The sequence below is a fragment of the Pristiophorus japonicus genome, chromosome 3 (assembly GCF_044704955.1).
Source record: "Pristiophorus japonicus isolate sPriJap1 chromosome 3, sPriJap1.hap1, whole genome shotgun sequence".
Taxonomy (NCBI): Eukaryota; Metazoa; Chordata; class Chondrichthyes; family Pristiophoridae; genus Pristiophorus; species Pristiophorus japonicus.
The window spans coordinates 216,379,620-216,400,387 of NC_091979.1; the positions used below are offsets into that span (position 1 = coordinate 216,379,620).

General features: G+C 50.2%; 1 protein-coding gene across 1 annotated transcript in view; it reads right to left on the reverse strand.

Annotated features, from left to right (window-relative positions):
- The window catches only part of ftcd (formimidoyltransferase cyclodeaminase), a 154,043-nt gene that overhangs the window by 96,998 nt on the left and 36,277 nt on the right, over nucleotides 1–20,768 (reverse strand). Inside the window, exon 3 of the mRNA XM_070873887.1 lies at nucleotides 9,823–9,911. Within this exon, the coding sequence (XP_070729988.1) occupies nucleotides 9,823–9,911 (89 nt within the window). The remainder of the gene's footprint in view (nucleotides 1–9,822; nucleotides 9,912–20,768) is intronic.

Consider the following 20,768-nt stretch of genomic DNA (forward strand, 5'->3'; position numbering starts at 1 on the left):
CTTAGAACTGTTGAGCAGGAGATCCGTTCCTCTGATGACATGGTGTGAACATCATCCCATTTCCAGTTTAGTCTTGCCAGCCAGCTTCTCCCCAGCAGTGCTGGGAGATCTCCGGGGACAATCTACAGGGGAAGTCGGTTCACTGTCCCTTTGTGTGTGACTGAGAGCATGGTGCTGCCGAGGACTGGGATGATTTCTTTGGTATAGGTCTTTAGTTTGGTGTCGGCCCTTGTGAGTTTTGATCTGTCTCTTTTGTGCGGCCACAGCTGTTCAAATTGTTGAGCGCTCATGAGAGATTGACTCGCTCCCGTATCCAGCTCCATGTTGACGGGTATCCCGTTGAGTAGGACCCTCATCATTATTGGAGGCGTCTTGTTGTAGGAGCAGTGGCCATTGATCGTGTTGACCCGCTGTACATGATCAATGTCCCCACCGTCTTCTGGTCCGCTTTCCGACCCTTCCGATTCGTATACCAGCCGAGCTGCCGTTTTTCTGCACATGCGGGCCAGATGCCCTGATAGTCGCAGTTTCTGCAAACATCATGCTGAAATCGACACCCCCTTGATGAGTGCCTTCCCCCACATCTCCAGCACAGACCGCTTCCATTGTTTCCAAAGAATGAGCTGCGTCTGGCTGATCTCTCTTGAGTTTCTCTCAGTCTGTAGTTGATTGCTCGCATTGTGGGTTGATGAGGTGTGAACGGCCGTTCATGTGGCCCTTGATGGCTTCTGGCGCCACTGCCTGCTGTTGAGGGCCTGCTCTCCTGCCTTTGTCTGTGTGTGGGGGTAGCGGCTTGTTTCACGCTGTGAACCCCTTGTTCCAATGTTTCGTTATTTGTCATACCCGCAGTGTAGATCAACCTCATCTCTTCTTCTCCTACCAGGAATGTCTGTGCAACCAGTGCTGCTGCCTCCAGGGTCAAGTTCTTGGTCTCTATGAGCTTTCGGAATATATCTGCGTGGCCTATTCCTTCAATAAAAAAGTCTCTCAGTACTTCTCTCCTTAGTTCATCGGAGAACTCACATAAGCTAGCCAACCTCTGAAGTTCCGCCACGAAGTCGGGTATGCTCTGGCCCACGCAGCGTCTGTAGTTGTAGAACCTGTGTCTGGCCATGTGTAGGCTGCTCGCTGGCTTAAGGTGGTCTCTTACCAGTGTGCTCAATTCTTCAAACGACTTGCTTGCTGGTTTCTCGGGTGCCAGCAGGTCCTTCATTAAGGCGTATGATTTCGAGCCACAGCTGGTCAAGAGATGGGCCCTTCTCTTGTCTGCTTTATCGTCGCCTAACCTGTCTTTGGTTACGAAGCTTTGCTGGAGCCTTTCTATAAAGTCCTCCCAATTATCTTCAGCATTGTATTTTTCATCTGAGCCGTTGGTCGCCATTCTGTGGATTCTGTAATCCCGTAACTCGTCGCCACTGTAAAGTCCTGTCCCTGCAGTACAGACTCACACGAGGCACATACTGAAGTCAAGGTTACTCAGGACCTGCACCTTTATTACACAGCTCTCGAATGCCACACTTGCCTGAGATCTGTCCTCATATACCTGTCTGGGACAGCTATCCAGTGTCTCCTGCAAGTGCACCCCTGGTGGTAAGGTATGCTTGTGATTACAGGTCATATCTAGTTACAGTCATGTATAGCATGGTAAGATACAGTTATATACAGTCGTGTGAGATACATGACAACAATAACTTGCTTTGAAGTGCAGTCGCTGCTTTATGTGTAGGTAAAAGTGGCAGATATGGTGCACAAACAGCAATGAGATAAATTAGCTCTTTACCTACTCTTCGCTAGTCGCAGCTGAGGGAGGAACATTGGATAGTACAGAACTGGAAAAGATGGCCTAGTCTATCAGTTTGGTTCCAAAAACTAATACCTTTTAAAGACCATCCCTCAAATAACTATCCAATTCTCCCATACCGACCCAACCTGGGTGGGAACAGAGGAGGAGCAGCAGCAGCCAGCCACCAGGGATAAAAGCCCAGCACCCCAGGACACAGAGGGCCTGTCCCGACCAGACCTGGGAGGGAACAGAAGAGGAGCAGCAGCAGCCAGCCACCACAGGGAGCAGCGCGAGCAGCTCAGCGAGGGCGACAAAGACGAACAGGGCGACTACATTCGACATCACAGGAAATCAGGGAAGTGATTGGTTGGTGACTTTTTCTCTCTCTTTTCTTGCTTTAAATTAGGGACTGGGGTTAAAAACTAAATCTAACTAATTAAATACATTATAGATGACAAGACAGGCAATGTGTCAAATGAGGCAGGTATGGGGACTCAGGATGGAGTGATGGAGGAGCCTCAGCCCTTGCTATTGTCCAAGAGGTTCAAGGTTCTCACTCCCTGTGTGGACGAGAGCAGGGACTGCAGGGAGGATGAGCAAACTGACCACAGCACCATGGTACAGAGGGTCATTCAAGTGGGTGGAGTATAAAGAAACGCTGTAGTGGTAGAGGACAGTATCATTAGTGGGATAGATTCTGTTCTCTGCAGCCGAGAGAGTGAGTCCCGAAGGCTGTATTGCCTGTCTAGTGCCAGGGTTAAGGATATCTCCTCTGGGCTGGAGAGGAGCTTGGAGTGGGAGGGGGAAGATCCAGTTGTCGTGGTCCATGTGGGTACCAACGACATAGGTAGAACAACAAAGAAATCTACTGATGGAGTATGAGCAGCTAGGGGCCAAATTAAAAAGCAGAATCACAAAGGTAATAATCTCTGGATTACTACCTGAGCCACGAGCAAATTTGCACAGGGAAAATAAGATCAGCGAGATGAACGCATGGCCATGCTCGATTCCCGCGATTCAGGAGATCAAGGGTCATCATGACATGTGCAGAAGAGGAGACAGAGAGAGGGAACTGAGAGGAACTGAAAGCATGTGTGGCTGTGGTGTGTGCTTGTTTGGCTGTTGTGGGAGGCACGAGGGAGATTCACCAACAGCAAAAAAGCCTACTAAGCACCAAGAATATAGTTGGCACCGAATTTTTGTCCAACAAATAAGATAGAACATGGAAGGGATAGTGGAGGCCCTGGAGCTGGTAGCCAGGAACACTTGCAAATAACACCCAACGTTCTTTCAGGTAAAGCGATCATTGATGAGCTGCTGACTTAAGGCTCTTACAGCTATCATGCCACTATGAGCCCTTTCAGCGGTCTACAGGGGGGGCGGGGGCATGGCTTCAGCGTCAGCCTAATTGTATGGGCCGATATCAGCATCTGCCTCGTCGTCCTCCTCTTCCTCTCTCTGGTGAGGTGGACTGTCAGAATCATCAGGCAATTCTTGTCCCCTCCTGATAGCCAAGTTGTGCAGCATGGAGCACACCACCACGAATTGAGCTACCTGCTCAGGGTGGTATTGGAGCTTGCCTCCTGAGTGGTCCAGGCATTCTAAAGCACTGCTTAAGCACTCCAATGGTTTTCTCCATGATATTGCGAGTGGCTCTGTTGCTCTCATTGTATCGCCTCTTGGCTTTGGTGTGGGTGTTACGCAGGGGGGGTCATCAGCCAGGTGGCGAAGCCATATCCTTTGTCACCAAGCATCCAGCATTGACCCTGTGGCTGATTGTTAAACAAGTCAGATACAGTGCTCTATGCAGGATGTGAGCATCATGGATGCTGCCCGGAAATTGCCAGTATAATTTGCTGGTGGTCGACAACAAGTTGGACATTCAGGGAGTGGAATCCCTTGCGGTTCCTGAAAACCTCAGCATCCTGAAAAGGTGCCCGCATCATGATGAGCGTACAGTCAATTGTTCCCTGCACCTTGGGGAAGTTTGCAATTCTAGAGAATCCTAGAGCCCTCTAACTCTGTGCCCCCCTGGTCATAGGGAAGCTGATCAAGTCCCTCTTGCGTGCGTACAGGGTTTCAGTGACCTGTCTAATACAGCAATGTGTGGCATGCTGAGACAGTCCGCAAATGTTGCAAAAGAACCCGACACGTAGAACGACAGTGCCGTGGTGACTTAGACCTTGACGGACAGTGCAGGACTGATGGTGCTGGCAGGCTGCAGATTTCCCCTTATAAGCTGGCATACCTCAGTGATAACCTCTTTGTGGAAGTGCAGTCTCCGTAGGCAGGTGGTGTCGGGCAAGCCGAGGTAAGACAGCTTCTCCCTGTACTTGCAGGGGTTGTAACGTCTGGTCCTCCTCATCTCTCTGGCTCATCTTACATTGGGCACATACTGCTCTGGAGCGTACGTTCGGCGATTTCGAGTCTGCTGCATGTAATTGGTCACCAAGAGAGGGTGAGAAAAGACAGGCCCCATTGGAATAGCTCTCTGTTTTCCACCAATTGGTCACAAACAATGAATGTCCCAACGAAGACCCTATTCAATTTCAATTGGTCAAAGCATGGTCAAGATGTTTGTACAGATGTTCACATCAACTCCAATGACCTCCAGAATACATCCGAACACCCCCGAGGTTGAAGCACAGCAGTCTTTTAAAGGATGTGATATGTGATGTAGAACATGGCGTCCATAACGCTGTGATTAGTTCCCATTAGTTCCACTTTTTCTGGGAGATTTTTTGGGCGATATTGTGGGCGATATGTGTGCGAGGTGGTGAAAGTGACGCTGGCCGATCTCATGGGCGCGAGTTTCGGTAAATATGCTCTTTACGACAAAAAAATGTGGGTGGTATTATTGAATCTCGTCGTTAAATCAGTGCGGAAATTAACGCTGGCCGATATTATGGGCGTTGATTTCGTCCATTCTGATGATTCCGCCCCAAAAAAGTGGGCGGGCAGTATTATATTTTCCCGGCGTTACGCACATGGGGAAAGTAACGCTCGCCGATAAGTTTCCAAAAAATGCCCGTCAGTTTCCATTTTGTGGCTAAATGGTAAAATGGACGTTAAGTGGGCATTAAGCATGCAAAAAAAGTGGAGAATCTAGCCCCATGATCTGAATGCATGCAGCCTTCGTAAGAAAATAGATGAGTTGACGGCACAAATAGACACAAATGGATATGATCTGATAGCCATTACAGAGATGTGGTTGTAAGGTGACCAAGGCTGGGAACTGAATATTCAGGGGTATTTGACAATTTGGAAGGATAGACAAAAAGGAAAAGGAGGTGGGGTAGTTCTGTTAATAAAGGATGAGATCAGTGCGTTAGTGAGAAACGATACTGGTTCAGAAGATCAAGATGTTGAATCAGTTTGGGTGGAGATAAGGAATAATAAAAGGAAAAAGTCACTGGTGGGTGTTGTTTACAGGCTCCCGAACGGTAGCTACACTGTTGGATGGAGTATAAATCAATAAATAATGCTGGCATGTAAAAAAGGAGTGGCAATAATCATGGACGATTTTAACCTTCATATTGATTGGACAAGGCAAATTGGCCAGGGTAGCTTTTGAGGAAGAGTTCATAGAGTGTATCCGGGATAGTTTCCTTGAACAGTACGTTGCGGAACCAACCAGGGAACAGGCTAACTCATATCTGGTACTGTGTAATGAAACAAGATTAATAAACGATTTCCTAGTAAAGGATCCTCTAGGAATGAGTGACCATAGCACGGATGAATTTCAAATTCAGTTGGAGGGTGAGAAAGTTGGATCCTAAGCTTAAATAAAGGAGACTGCAAAGGTATGAGTGCAGAGTTGGCTAAAGTGGACTGGGGAAATAGATTGAGATGTGGAACGGTTGATGAGCAGTGGCACACATTTGAGGAGATATTTCATAACTCTCAACAGAAATATATTCCAATGAGAAGGAAAGACTGTAAGAGAAGGGATAACCATCTGTTGCTAACTAAGGAAATAAGGGATGGTATCACATTGAAAACAAGGGCATACAATGTGGCTGAGGATGTAACGAGCAGGGTGGATAAGGGGGAACCAGTGGATGTGGTGGATTTGGATTTCCAGAAGGCATTTATGAAGGTGCCACATAAAACTGCACAAGATAAAAGTGCATGGTGTTGGGGGTAATATATTAGCATAGATAGAGGATTGACTAACTAACAGAAAACGGAGTCGGGATAAATGGGTCATTTTCCGGTTGGCAAACAGTGACTAGTGGGGTGCCGCAGGGGGGCCTCAACTATTTACAATCTATATTAATGACTTGGATAAAAGGACCGAGTGTAATGTAGCCAAGTTTGCTGATGATACAAAGATGGGTGGAAAAGCAAATTGTGAGGAGGACACAAAACATCTGCAAAAGGAATAGACAGGGTAAGTGAGTGGGCAAAAATTTGGCAGATCGAGTATAATGTGGGAAAATGTGAGGTTATCCATTTCGGCAGAAAAAATAGAAAATCAAATTATTATTTAAATGGAGAAAAATTGCAAAGTGCTGCAGTACAGTGAGACCTGGGGGTCCTTGTGCACGAAACACAAAAGGTTAGTATGCAGGTACAGCAAGTAATCAGGAAGGTAAATGGAATGTTGGCCTTTATTGCAAGGGGGATAGAGTATAAAAGCAGAGAAGTCCTGTTACATCTGTACAGGATATTGGTGAGCCACACCTGGAGTACTGTGTACAGTTTTGGTCTCTGTAATTAAGGAAGGATATACTTGCATTGGAGGCTGTTCAGAGAAGGTTCACTAGGTTGATTCTGGAGATGAGGGGGTTGACTTAAGAGGATAGGTTGAGTAGGTTGGACCTATACTCATTTGAGTTCAGAAGAATGAGAGATCTTATTGAAACATACAAGATAATGAGGGGGTTCGACAAGGTGGATGCAGAGAGGATATTTCCACTCATAGGGGAAACTAAAACTAGGGGACATAGTCTCAGAATAAGGGGCCACCTTATTCTGCGATGAGGAGAAATTTCTTCTCTCAGACGATTGTAAACCTGTGGAATTCTCTGCCCCAGAGAGCTGTGGAGGCTGGGTCATTGAATACATTTAAGACGGAGATAGACAGATCTTTGAGCGAAAAGGGAGTAAAGGGTTATGAGGAGGGGGCAGGGAAGTGGAGCTGAGTCCATGATCAGATCAGCCATGATCTTATTAAATGGAGGAGCAGGCTCGAGGGGCTGTATGGCCTACTCCTGCTCCTATTTCTTATGTTCTTATGTTCTTATTTCCCCTGCACTGGCTCCCTGCCCAGTATGTACATTCACCACCCTCTGTGTAAAGTAATTAAATCTAAACTGTCTGTTGTCTTCCCTCTTCAAAGCTTGGGCCTGTGCCCCTGGTTCTAGAGTTTGCAGCAATCTTGAACGTAATAACAGTGTTCCGGTAACCTATCCCTTAAGAGTCTTGAGTATTTGGAAAATGTTGGCATCTTCTTTGAATGGTGCCCTGGCATCCTTAATCTCAACCCAAACCTTCAGAACCTCAGCTTAAAGTCTCATCTTTAGACCAGCATATGGGACAATGCAGCACTTCCTCGGTATTGCACTGGGATGTCAGCCTTGATGACGTAGGGTGGGGTTGAAGCCACAACCTTGTCTTGAAAGCAAGAGTGCTACCACCTGTGTCAATCCAAGAGTGCAGCAGGAGCTCAGAGTGCATAGGTAAGAGTTTGGTAAGTGGGAGAGTTCGGGCAAGTGGGAGCAGGAGGTGTTGCTTTGTCTTGTTTTCCCAACCAGTGCTGACTCCCCAACCTGGGAGGAAAAGAAAACGAAGTGTGATGTCACAGCCAAGAGGGTAAGTGATTGGCTCGTTGATTGGTGAGTAGTTTTTCTTTTTTCCTTATCTTGTCAGTAAGAACCCTTTGGCATTGTTGCCAAATTAGGTTATTTTAAGGGTTAAGTTATGGCAGGAGAGCCCAGATCTGTGTTATGCTCCTCCTGTGCCATGTGGGAAATCAGGGAAACTTCCAGTATTCCTGACGACTATGTGTGCAGGAAGTGTATACAGCTGCAGCTCCTGTTAGACCGCATGACGGCACTGGAGCTGCGGATTGATTCACTCTGGAGCATGCATGATGCTGAGGATGTTGTGGATAGCATGTTCAGTGAGTTGGTCACACCACAGGTAAAGGTTACAAAGGCAGACAGGGCCTGATAGGCTGCATCCCAGAGTACTTAAGGAAGTGGCCCTAGAAATAATGGATGCATTGGTGATCATTTTCCAACATTCTATCGACTCTGGATCAGTTCCTTTGGACTGGAGAGTAGCTAATGTAACACCACTTTTTAAAAAAGGAGGGAAAGAGAAAACAGGGAATTATAGATCGGTAATCCTGACATCGGTGGTGGGGGAAATGTTGGAATCAATTATTAAAGATGAAATAGCAATGCATTTGGAAAGCAGTGACAGGATCGGTCCAAGTCAGCATGGATTTATGAAAGGGAAATCATGCTTGACAAATCTTATAGATGTAACTAGTAGAGTGGACAAGGGAGAACCAGTGGATGTGGTGTATTTGGACTTTCAAAAGGCTTTTGACAAGGTCCCACACAAGAGATTAGTGTGCAAAATTAAAGCATATGGTATTGGGGGTAATGTATTGACGTGGATAGAGAACTGGTTGGCAGACAGGAAGCAGAGAGTCGGAATAAATGGGTCCTTTTCAGAATGGCAGGCAATGACCAGTGGGGTGCTGCAGGGTTCAATGCTGGGACCCCAGCTATTTACAATATACATTAATGATTTAGATGAAGGATTTGAATGTAATATCTCCAAGTTTGCAGATGACACTAAGCTGGGTAGTGGTGTGAGCTGTGAGGAGGATGCTAAGAGGCTGCAGGGTGACTTGGACAGGTTAAATGAGTGGGCAAATGCATGGCAGATGCAGTGTAATGTGGATAAATGTGGGGTTATCCACTTTGGTGGCAAAAACAGGAAGACAGAATATTATCTGAATGGTGACAGATTAGGAAAAGGGGAGGTGCAATGCGACCTGGGTGTCATGGTACATCAGTCATTGAAGGTTGGCATGCAGGTACAGCAGGCAGTGAAGAAGGCAAATGGTATGTTGGTCATCATAGCTAGAGGATTTGAGTACAGGGGCAGGGAGGTGTTACTACAGTTGTACAGAGCCTTGATGAGGCCACACCTGGAGTATTGTGTTCAGTTTTGGTCTCCTAATCTGAGGAAGGACGTTCTTGCTATTGAGGGAGTGCAGCGAAGGTTCACCGGAGTGATTCCACGGATGGCAGGACTGACATGTGAGGAGATACTGGATCAACTGGGCTTGTATCCACTGGAGTTTAGAAGAATGAGAGGGGATCTCATAGAAACATACAAAATTCTGACGGGATTGGACAGGTTAGAAGCTGGAAGAATGTTCCCGTTGCTGGGGAGTTCCAGAACCAGGGGTCACAGTCTAAGAATAAGGGGTAAGCCATTTAGGACCGAGATGAGGAGAAACTCCGTCACTCAGAGAGTGGTTAACCTGTGGAATTCTCTACCACCGAAAGTTGTTGAGGCCAGTTCATTAGATATATTCAAAAGGGAGTTAGATATGGCCCTTACGGCCAAAGGGATCAAGGGGTATGGAGAGAACGCAGGAAAGGGGTACTGAGGTTGAATGATCAGCCATGATCTTATTTAATGGCGGTGAAGGCTCGAAGAGCCGAATGGTCTGCTCCTGCACCTAATTTCTATGTTTCGATGTTTAAGAGTGAGAATTAGCATTATGAGGCAGACAGACACAGAACTAGATTATAATCTGCTACACTAAAGGGTAACAAACTTAAGTCTTTGAAATGCGTGGGATGATGGAGTGAGATTGAATGTTTTCCTCCTTGCTACACTCAGGATAATGTGCTGCCTTTAACCACAGAAAGAAAAAAGACAGAAAGACTTGGATTTATATAGCGCCTTTCATGACCACTTGATGTCTCAAAGCATTTACAGCCAATGAAGTACGTTTGGAGTGTAGTCACTGTTGTAATGTAGGAAACCTGTCCTCCTTCCAGTACCTTTTCTTGTAGTCCTTCATATTCACCAGCTCGAATGCTGGGCAATGTTCTGCGACGCTCATCGCGAGCTGCTTCTCCGTATAAATAGACTGTAGGAAAAGTAACACTGCTATAACAACACAAGCTAGCATGGGTAAGCATATAAAGGCAATGGCCTCGATTTTTAGGAGTGCGGCCCCCAAGCTTCAGAAGGAAACCGTCGCCACCTGCAGCCTTTCCCCCACCCCCAGCCCTCATCTTACAGCCTCCCCACCCCCTACCCCCAGCCCTGATCGTACAGCCTCACCCCCCCCACCCCCAGCCCTGATCGTACAGCCTCACCCCCCCACCTCCAGCCCTGATCGTACAGTCTCCCCCCCCCACCCCCAGCCCTGATCGTACAGTCTCCCCCCCACCCCCAGCCCTGATCGTACAGCCTCCCCCACCACCCCCCAGCCCTCACCTTAAAGTCTCCCCCCCCACCCCCAGCCCTGATCGTACAGTCTCCCCCCCCACCCCCAGCCCTGATCGTACAGTCTCCCCCCCCCCACCCCCAGCCCTGATCGTACAGTCTCCCCCCCACCCCCAGCCCTGATCGTACAGTCTCCCCCCCACCCCAGCCCTGATCGTACAGTCTCCCCCCCACCCCCAGCCCTGATCGTACAGTCTCCCCCCCACCCCCAACCCTGATCGTACAGTCTCCCCCCCACCCCCAGCCCTGATCGTACAGTCTCCCCCCCCACCCCCAGCCCTGATCGTACAGTCTCCCCCCCCCCACCCCCAGCCCTGATCGTACAGTCTCCCCCCCACCCCCAGCCCTGATCGTACAGTCTCCCCCCCACCCCAGCCCTGATCGTACAGTCTCCCCCCCACCCCCAGCCCTGATCGTACAGTCTCCCCCCCACCCCCAACCCTGATCGTTCAGTCTCCCCCCCACCCCCAGCCCTGATCGTACAGTCTCCCCCCCACCCCCAACCCTGATCGTACAGTTTCCCCCCCACCCCCAGCCCTGATCGTACAGTCTCCCCCCCCCCACCCCCAGCCCTGATCATACAGCCTCCCCCCCCACCCCCAGCCCTGATCGTACAGTCTCCCCCCCCCCAACCCTGATCGTACAGTCTCCCCCCCACCCCCAACCCTGATCGTACAGTCTCCCCCCCCATCCCCAGCCCTGATCGTACAGTCTCCCCCCCCCACCCCCAGCCCTGATCATACAGCCTCCCCCCCTCACCCCCAGCCCTGATCGTACAGTCTCCCCCCCCAACCCTGATCGTACAGTCTCCCCCCCACCCCCAACCCTGATCGTACAGTCTCCCCCCCCCCACCCCCCGACCCCAGTCCTGATCGTACAGTCTCACCCCCCTACCCCCAGCCCTGATCGTACAGCCTCCCCCCCACCTACCCCAGCCCTGATCGTACAGTCTCCCCCCCCAACCCTGATCGTACAGTCTCCCCCCCACCCCCAACCCTGATCGTACAGTCTCCCCCCCCCCACCCCCCCACCCCAGCCCTGATCGTACAACCTCCCTCCACTACCTTCAGCCCTGATTTTACAGCATCTCCCCCCACCCCCAGCCCTGATCGTACAGCCTCCCCCCCCCACCCCCAGCTCCGATCATGACCCGGAGCTTGCAACCTCCCTACTGACTGCTATGAACCGATGGATCCCTAGCAGTGACCTCCTGCAGGAGTCAGCCCAAAATTATTGAAAGGAGACCCTGCCGGGTACGTCACCCTCTATCGAGCTCTCCCACAGCCTCCCTGGCTCCCCGTTGGGATCGGGGCCAATCAGCACACAGGCAAACACAGAGCCGGCACACCAGGTCAATGGGACAGCACAAGAGACAACTAGTCAGCATACAGAGCCGACACACAAAGCCAATTGGTGGAATGTGACAAGTGGTGTTCCCTAAGGATCAGTGCTGGGGCCTCAGTTTTCACCATATATATTAATGACTTGAATGAAGGAATAGAGAGGAGTATATTCAAGTTTGCAATTAGCACTAAGTTAGGAGGCACAGCAGGTTGTGTAGATGGGAGCAGGAAGTTACAAAGAGACATACTGAGACTAAGTGGGCAAACTGTGGCAGATGGAGCTCAATGTGGAGAAGTGAGAGTTCATCCACTTTGGATCCAAGAAAGGCAAAGCAGAATGGCTTTTAAAACCGGCTCAGAGGAGGAGGTCAAACCAAGTAAGGGCAAGGTACATTGAATAAATGCCAGTGAGGCTAGTAAAAAGGAATAGCGTCAGGAAGGGGTTAGCGCAGGGAAGGCTGTGACGTGTTTCGGATGTGGGAAGACGGGACACTGGAGATGAGACTGCCCGGCCCCGAGGAGGGGGCAAGGCAAAGGGGATCCTCCAGTGCCTAAGACAAAACCTGTCGAAGCGAAGGGACCGACCCCGGAACAATTTGATGTTCTGGTGGCCGCCCTTCGGACAGTTTTTGTGCCAGAGCAGGGAAGGGTAGACGCTGCCGTGAGCAGGGAAATCCCGACCGCTCCGGTAATCCCACCACCCTGACTAGCACGCACCCAGCCTGAGTACCTGTGTTCACTCATGTACAATGAGTGGAGTAGACCATGCTGAGGATGGGGGTGGAGAAGGTAGAGGGGAAGTACTTGGTGGACACCGGAGCTTCGAGCACAGTGATCCATGCGAGTAACCCGACCGATTCACCCTGGTCCAACAAGATTCCATTCAGTCTCGTCGGGTTCACCGGGAACGAGCAGGCGGGGGATATCTTCAGGCCGTTAGCCATAGATTTAGGATCCCTCCACACCAGGTGGGAATGCGTCCTAATAAAGTGGGAACAGCCAGGGTCAGGAGTCCAAGGGGCCTACTTTATGTTAGCCCACAGGATTATGGTGGATTTGAGGAATCACTGCCTTTGGGGAGCAGTGGGTTCCGATAAGGAGAATGAAGTTGTAGTGATCCCAAGGAAAGGGGAAGGAAAAGGCAACATGTGTACCATGAAGCCGAAGGGGAGTTACGACCTAGAGCAATTGGTCAATACTACTCCGGCTGAGTACCAGGCGTACGTGCGGGACAACCTCGCATCGTTCGCCACACACAAGCACGACTGTGGTAGGGTGACGGGGGTGGAGGTCCAAGTGCAGGAGGACCCCATGTCACGGCCACAGAAGCAGTACAGAGAGGCAGAGGCTAACTTGGAGACGGCACTGGGATCCCTGGTAGCCCAGGAGGTGTTGAGGCCCATAGCCACCCGTCACTTTGGCCAGTTAGGAAACTGGACCAGTCGTGGAGAGCCACTGTGGACTATTGGGTGCTCAACAAAAACATCCCAGCCTGCGTGCCCACAGTCGCGACCGTAGCTGATCTGATAGGGAGTATTCCAGCAACCGCAACCACATTTACAGTGCTGGACATTTCAAACGGGTTTTGGTCGATTCTCCTGAAACGGGAAGACCAGTACAAGTTTGCCTTCACTTTTAAAGGACAGCAGTACACATGGACATGCCTTCCCCAGGGATTTCATAACAGCTCCTCCATATTCCACCAATGCATGGCAGAAACCTTAAAGGGATTCAGCAGACCCCAGCAGTTGGTGCAGTATGTGGACGATTTGCTTTTGTTCTTCGATGAGGGGGAGGAGCAAGGTCCGCTGCTGGCCGAGCTGCTGGAGCTGTTGAAGGACACGGGGTTCAAGGTCAATCCTAAGAAAGCTCAGATCGGTCAGAGGGAAGTAAAATTCCTCGGGCTGACCGTGAGAGCTGGGGAAAGGGCTGTAGACGAGGCCAAACGGAAGGCGGTACAGGAGTTTCCAGTCCCCACGACCGTGACGGGGGTGAGATCCTTCCTGGGGCTCACGGGGTACTGCGGGGATTTCATTGAGGATTATGCCGCCACGGCAGCCCCTCTGCTTCGGCTCCTCCGCAAGGGAGTTGGATGGGAGTGGGATGAGAACTGCACGGCAGCGTTTAATCGTCTCAAGGGAACTCTGCAGACGGTACCCGCATTAGGGGCGATTAATGGTGGGAAGGACTTATTTTTGGAAGTTGCAGCCAGCGGGGACAGTTTGAGCACGGTGTTGCTCCAGGAGCGGCATGACAAACTGAGACCCATGGTGTACTCATCGAGAGTCCTCACAGATGTAGAACGGGGATACTCCAATTGCGAGAGGCATCTCCTAGTCATGTATTGGGTCGTAAAGCGCTCACAGCTCTTCACAGGATCATCCCTGATCGTTCTAATAACCCACCATACCCCACTCATTTTATTAGATGGGAGGATAAAGGACGGCATGGTGAGCAGTGCTCACATTGCCTGTTGGACTTTATTGCTCTCACAAATGCATCTGAGAGTGCAAGGCCTGAGTGAGCCCAAATTGGCCGCCAACATGATCTACCCAGGGACGGCCCACAAGTGTATGATGGAAGGGGTATGGGATGTGGGCGTAGGATTACGGGCCGGGTTACAACCAACGAGATCTACGTCGACGGGCCTAGTTCGGTAATGTTTCACCGGAGTTTCACCGGGTGCGGGATTTATGACCCTATGGCTGGGATAGCAAGGGCCATTAAACTCCCGAGCGCCCAGCATGCCGAACTGTCGGCAGTGGTGTATGTCGGTACACACGCCGACGAGTTCCCGGTCCCATTCACCATCTGCTCGGATTCCATGTTTATGTGCAATTTGTGTACCGAATACTTGGCCATCTGGGCTCGTCGCGGTTTCACATCCGCAGACAGCAAGCTCTTAGCAACAGCACCATTGCTGAGAAAGGTCTTAGAGGCCACGGGGACCCCGGGATGTCATTACATCCACAAAGTAAAGGCTCACTCCAAGACAGAGCCCAGAGGGGAAGGCAACCAAAGGGCAGGTGAGTTAGCAAAGAAGGGAGCCAGGGAAGGTGTATTTTGGGATCCATACGGGTCCGGCCCAGCAGCAGCGATCCAGGACAAAGGGGGGACACCAGGAAGTGCAGGGGTAGCATTGGCCCTGGATTTGAGGCAAGTCCAGGCACAGGATCCCGTCCTGGAGTAGTTAGCTAAGGGCGTGAAGGTAGAAGGTCCATTCGGGGTAGCGGGCATCACCATAAAGGAGGGGATTCTCTTTAAGGGTAATCGGTGGATAGTTCCCGAGACGCACCAGAGGGAATTCCTCCAGCTGGCCCACGGGTTCCAGGAGCGGGACACCCAGGCCTGGAGACTGTTAACCTCATAATAAAGTAATGTAACTGAGTACTGTAGACATGAGTAAGTGTGACCTTAGCTCCTTTATTCAAACTCCAGAGTGTTGATACAGCATGGGTGGCCTGCTTATATACAGTGCTCCCAAGGGATGCTGGGATCCCTTGGGACTCCAACAGGTATGCCCTCTGGTGGCAGTATGATACAGGTTACCTAGGGTTGCATACATAACATCACTCCCTCCTAAGGTCAATAGTACACTTCTTTACAGGGTGAGACGATCTGGGGCTTTTCGCTCCCTTGTCGATCGTCTCGGTACAAATGCAGGTGTGGGTAAGTTGGTTGGTTCTTCACTGGGCTGCTGTGCAGCTGGCCTTGCCGGGCTGCTGGGATGGTGAGTTCAGCTTCGTGGTTGACCGTGATGTCGGTTGCCACTTGTGTGTGTGTTGGAGGGTCGAAGTTGGTGGTGTCCTCTTTGGGTTGCTCGTGGCTGTTTGTGAATCGCAGTTTGTTTTGGTCCAAATGCTTTCTGCAAGTTAGTCCAGTAGCCAGTTTGACCTGAAACACCCTACCGCCTTCTTTGGCTATGACGGTGCCAGCAAGCCATTTGGGACCATGTCCAGAGTTGAGTACAAATACAGGGTCATTGACTTCAATATCGCGTGACAAGTTTGCGCGATCATGGTACATGCTTTGTTGATGTCGCCTGCCCTCGATGTGATCATGGAGATCAGGGTGGACAAGAGAGAGCCTTGTTTTGAGTGCCCTTTTCATGAGCAGCTCGGCTGGGGGAACCCCGGTGAGCAAGTTGGGTCTGGTGCGATAGCTGAGCAGGACTCGGGACAGGCGGGTCTGCAGGGAGCCTTCTGACACACGTTTCAAGCTTTGCTTGATGGTTTGGACTGCCCGTTCTGCCTGGCCGTTGGATGCGGGCTTGAAAGGGCAGATGTGATGTGCTTGATCCCATTGCGGGTTATGAATTCCTTGAATTCAGCACTGGTGAAGCACGGCCCATTGTCGCTGACTTAGGACATCAGACAGGCCATGCGTGGTGAACATGGCTCATAAGCTTTCAATGGTGGTAGTGGACGTGCTTACAGACATTATTACACACTCAATCCATTTTGAATAAGCATCCACAACAACCAAAAACATTTTGCCTAGAAACGGGCCCGCAAAGTCAACGTTGATCCTAGACCACGGTTTGGAGGGCCATGACCACAAACTTAGTGGTGCCTCTCTGGGTGCATTGCTCAGTTGAGAGCAAATGTTGCATTGGCGCATGCATGACTCCAAATCTGAGTCGATGCCGGGCCACCACACATGGGCTTTCATCATTACTATGCCTGGGTAGGTACTGTATAGATCGCGTATGAACATTTCCCTGCCTTTCTTAGGCAAAACCACGCGATTGCCCCACAAAAGACAGTCTGCCTGTATGGACATTTCGTCTTTGCGCCGCTGGAACGGCTTGATCTCTTCATGCATCTCCACTGGGACGCTGGACCAGCTTCCATGGAGGACACAGTTTTTTACAAGGGACAGTAAAGGATCCTGAGTTGGTCCAGGTCCTGATCTGGCAGGCTGTAATGGGTGACTTTTCGTTTTCAAATGCATCCATCACCAAGAGCAAGTCTGCAGGCTGTGCCATTTCCACCCCAATGGTGGGCAATGGTAGCCGACTAAGAGCATCAGCGCAGTTCCCTGTGCCTGGTCTGTGGTGGATTACATATTTATATGCAGACAGCGTGAGCGCCCATCTTTGGACACGGGCAGAGGCATTGGTATTAATCCCTTTGCTCTCTGAGAATAGCGATATGAACGGCTTATGGTCAGTTTCTAACTTGAGACCAAACAGACAGTGGTGCATTTTTTTCACCCCATAAAAGCATGCCAGAGCTTCTTTTTCAATCATGCTGTAGGCCCTTTCGGCCTTGGACAAACTCCTGGATGCATAGGTGACCGGTTGCAATGTTCCCGATTCGTTTGCTTGTTGTAACACACACCCACCCCTGTACAAAGATGCATCACAAGCTAGCACTAAACGTTTACATGGGTTATACAGAACAAGCAATTTGTTGGAATGTAACAGATTTCTGGCTTTCTCAAAAGCAGTCTCTTGTGATTTCCCCCATACCCAGTCATCTCCCTTGCGTAGCAACACATGTAGAGGTTCTAGTAAGGTGCTTAACCCGGGTAGGAAATTACCAAAATAGTTGAGGAGTCCCAGGAACGACCGCAGCTCCGTCACGTTCTATGGTCTCGGCGCATTCTTGATGGCCTCCGTCTTGGTGTCGGTGGGTCTGATGCCATCTGCTGCGATTCTTCTCCCTAAGAACTCGACCTCTGGCACCAGGAAAACACACTTCGAGCATTTCAACCTGGATCCAACACTATCTAGCCGACTTAGAACCTCTTCCAGGTTCTTCAAGTGTTCGTTGGTGTCCCGACCTGTGACCAATATGTTGTCCTGGAAAACCACGGTGCCGACTTTAGCAGGCTCTCCATGTTCCTTTGAAAAATTGCCGCGGGCGATCGAATCCCAAAGGGGCATCTATTGTAGATGAACAGACCTTTGTGCCTGTTGATGCAGGTGAGGCCTTTCGAAGATTCCGCCAGCTCCTGCGTCATGTAGGCCGGCGTCAGGTCCAACTTGGTGAACGTCTTTCCTCCAGCCAGGGTCGCAAATAGGTTGTCTGCCTTGGGTAGCGGGTACTAGTCCTGTAGCAAAAAACAGTTAATCGTTACTTTATAGTCCACACAAATTCTGACCGTGCCATCGCCTTTGAGAACCGGAACAATCGGACTAGCCCACTTGTTGAACTCCACCAATGCGATGATGCCTTCTCGCTGCAGGCTGTCCAGCTCAATTTCCACTTTCTCTCGCATCATATATGGCACCGCCCGTGCCTTGTGGTGGATGGGTCGAGTACCGGGAACCAAATGGATCTGCACCTTCGGCCCCGAGAAACTTCCGATGCCTGGCTCAAACAACGACGGGAACTTGCTCGTGAGGCGTCGTCAACGGACAAAAGCGCTTGGATTTCGTCCCAATTCCAGCGGATTTTTCCCAGCCAGCTTCTACCAAACAGTGTGGGGCCATCACCTGGTACAATCCATAGTGGGAGTTTGTGCACTGCTCCATCATAGGAGATTTTTACTGCTGCGCTGCCAATAACAGGGATCAGCTCTTTAGTATACGTTCTTAGCTTGTATGAATGGGGCTAAGCTTGGGCCTTTGTGTCTTGTTGCACAACAGTCTGTCGAAGACCTTTTAGCTCATGATAGACTGACTCGCACCCGTGTCCAGTTACATGGATACTGGAATTCCGTTCAGTTCAACTTTTAACATGATCGGTGGACATTTCGTGGTGAAGGTATGTACCCCATACACTTCTGCCCCCTCAGTTCGAGTCTCTAGTTCAGTTTGATCCGCCCTGGATCAGTCTTCCTCTACAACGTAGTGGTTTGCAGGGTTTGCAGCTCATCTGCACATTTGCTGGAGGTGTCCCATTGTTCCTTTGCACACATAGTGTTTGAAGCGGCATTGATGGGCTCAATGATCACCTCCGCAGCACCAACAAGGTGTTAACTGCCTCGCATTAACGCTTGATGGCGGACTTTGGGTCATCTGAGGTCATGCAGCTGTAGGCATGTACGTTCTGACATATTCATTCCTGCCTGAAAACGACGTTACTTTGTGTACAGTACTTGCCGAAACCTCTTAATGCTGCAATATTTGTTTGGTGTTATCGCTGGTGGACATAAATGCCTGGGCTATCGTTATGGCGATGGCTTTGCTCAGGTTCGGTGTTTCAACAGTCAATAGTTTGCGAAGGATAACCTCATGGCCAATGCCTAGCACAAAGAAGTCTTTTAGCATTTGCTCAAGGAATCCATCGAATTCGCAATGTCCTGCAAGGCGCCTTAGTTCTGCGATGACGCTTGCCACTTCATGGCCTTCAGACAGTTGACATGTGTAGAATGAATACCTTGCCATCACAACGCTTTCCTTCATTAGGTGCTCCTGGACCAGCGTACACAGTTCTTCATACAAATTGGTTGTTGGTTTCACCAGAGCAAGAAGATTCTTCAATAGGCCATAGGTTGTTGCCCCGCAGACAGTGAGGAGGATCGCCCTTCGCTTGGCAGCGTTCTCATCCCCTTCCAGCTCATTGGCCACAAAGTATTGGTCGAGTCTCTCTATGAAGGCTTCCCAATCGTCCCCTTCTGAGAATTTCTCCAGGATACCAACAGTTCTCTTCGTTTTCGTGTGATTGTTCGTTATCTGATCGCCAGTTGTTAAGCTCATAATAAAGTAAAGTAATGTAACAAAGTACTGTAGACATGAGTAAGTGTGACCTTAGCTCCTTTATTCAAATTCCAGAGTGTTGGTACAGCATGGGAGGCCTGCTTATATACAGTGCTCCCAAGAGATGCTGGGATCCCTTGCGACTCCAACAGGTATGCCCTCTGGTGGCGGTATGATACAGGTTACCTAGGGTTGCATACATATCAGAGACTACATGGCAAAGGGTAGAACAGACAGGATGGTGGCCGCAACTGAGGGAGGATGTCCGCGATTTTTGCGCAGACTGTCTGATGTGCGCGGCAAACAACCCCAATCCGCAACGTAGGAAGGGTTCCATGGGGCACACGAGAAAGGTAGAGGGACCATGGCAGTCATTACAGGTTGATTACATCGGGCCATTACCCACCACAAAGGGGGGTTACAAGTACTAATACCAAGTGGGTAGAAGCCTTCCCATCCTTCCCTTGTCAATCAGCCACAGCTTTGGCGACGGCAAGGATTTTGGTAAGGAAAGTATTCTCCAGGTGGGGACTGTCACAGATCGTGAAGTCCGACCAAGGGAGCCACTTTATGGGGCAAGTCATGCAGGCCACCTTGAAGGTTCTGGGGATAGAGGGAAAATGGCATGTGGCTCACAACCCATAGTCATTGGCAGTTGTGGAACGACTTAATCGGACCATCAAAGAAAGGCTGCAGAAGGCAAACCGGACAGTCCCCGAAAAGGTGGGATGAGGTCCCGCCGTTAGTTTTGATGGGGGTCCGAGTCAACCTCTCCAGGAGCACAGGGTACTCCCTGCATGAACTCATGACCAGGAGGGTCATGTGCAGGCCCACCCATGTTCTGGCACCGGTTCTCACCGAAGGTCAAGTGAGAGAAGTAAACCGGGATAGGTTTGTCAAGAATCTGTATGAGAGGTTGAAGCAGATTCATTGGCAGGCAGCCAGTAACATGGGGAAGCAGCACAGGAGTAATCTGTTGCTGCTCAAGCCCCAGAGAACGCACGAGTGGAAGGTAATGGACCAAGTGATTGTCCAAAACTACGCTCACTTAGGGACGGTTGCGCCATTGTATATGGGACCTTACAGTATCGTGGATAAGGCAAGCCCCATGGTTAAACTTCCAAGGCATACACAGTGGTTCCACGTGAACCAGTGTAAGTTGTTTAACCCGGGGGAAAGGGTAAGGAAAGGAAAGGAAAGAAACACCAAGGTGCAGTAAACAGCATGGTGGACGCGGGTCTTCTTCCCATAGTTTGGGACAGCGAGGACCCTGTGGTGGGGGCTGTAAGAAGGAGCAACAGGCTCCCACGGCCAAGGGCTCCGTGGACGCCTCCTTTGCGCTGACCAGGAGCTGTAAAAGGACCAGACAAGAGGCACCCTAGCGGGGTCACCCGGCAGCACGGGTGGTGTTGTACATAGTTTTCTTTTAAAGTGTTTTGGTTAGTTGTAATGAAGCCAGACCTGTGGAGGTAGACCCTCTCACAGCAAGGTGCTTGTTAGTTTT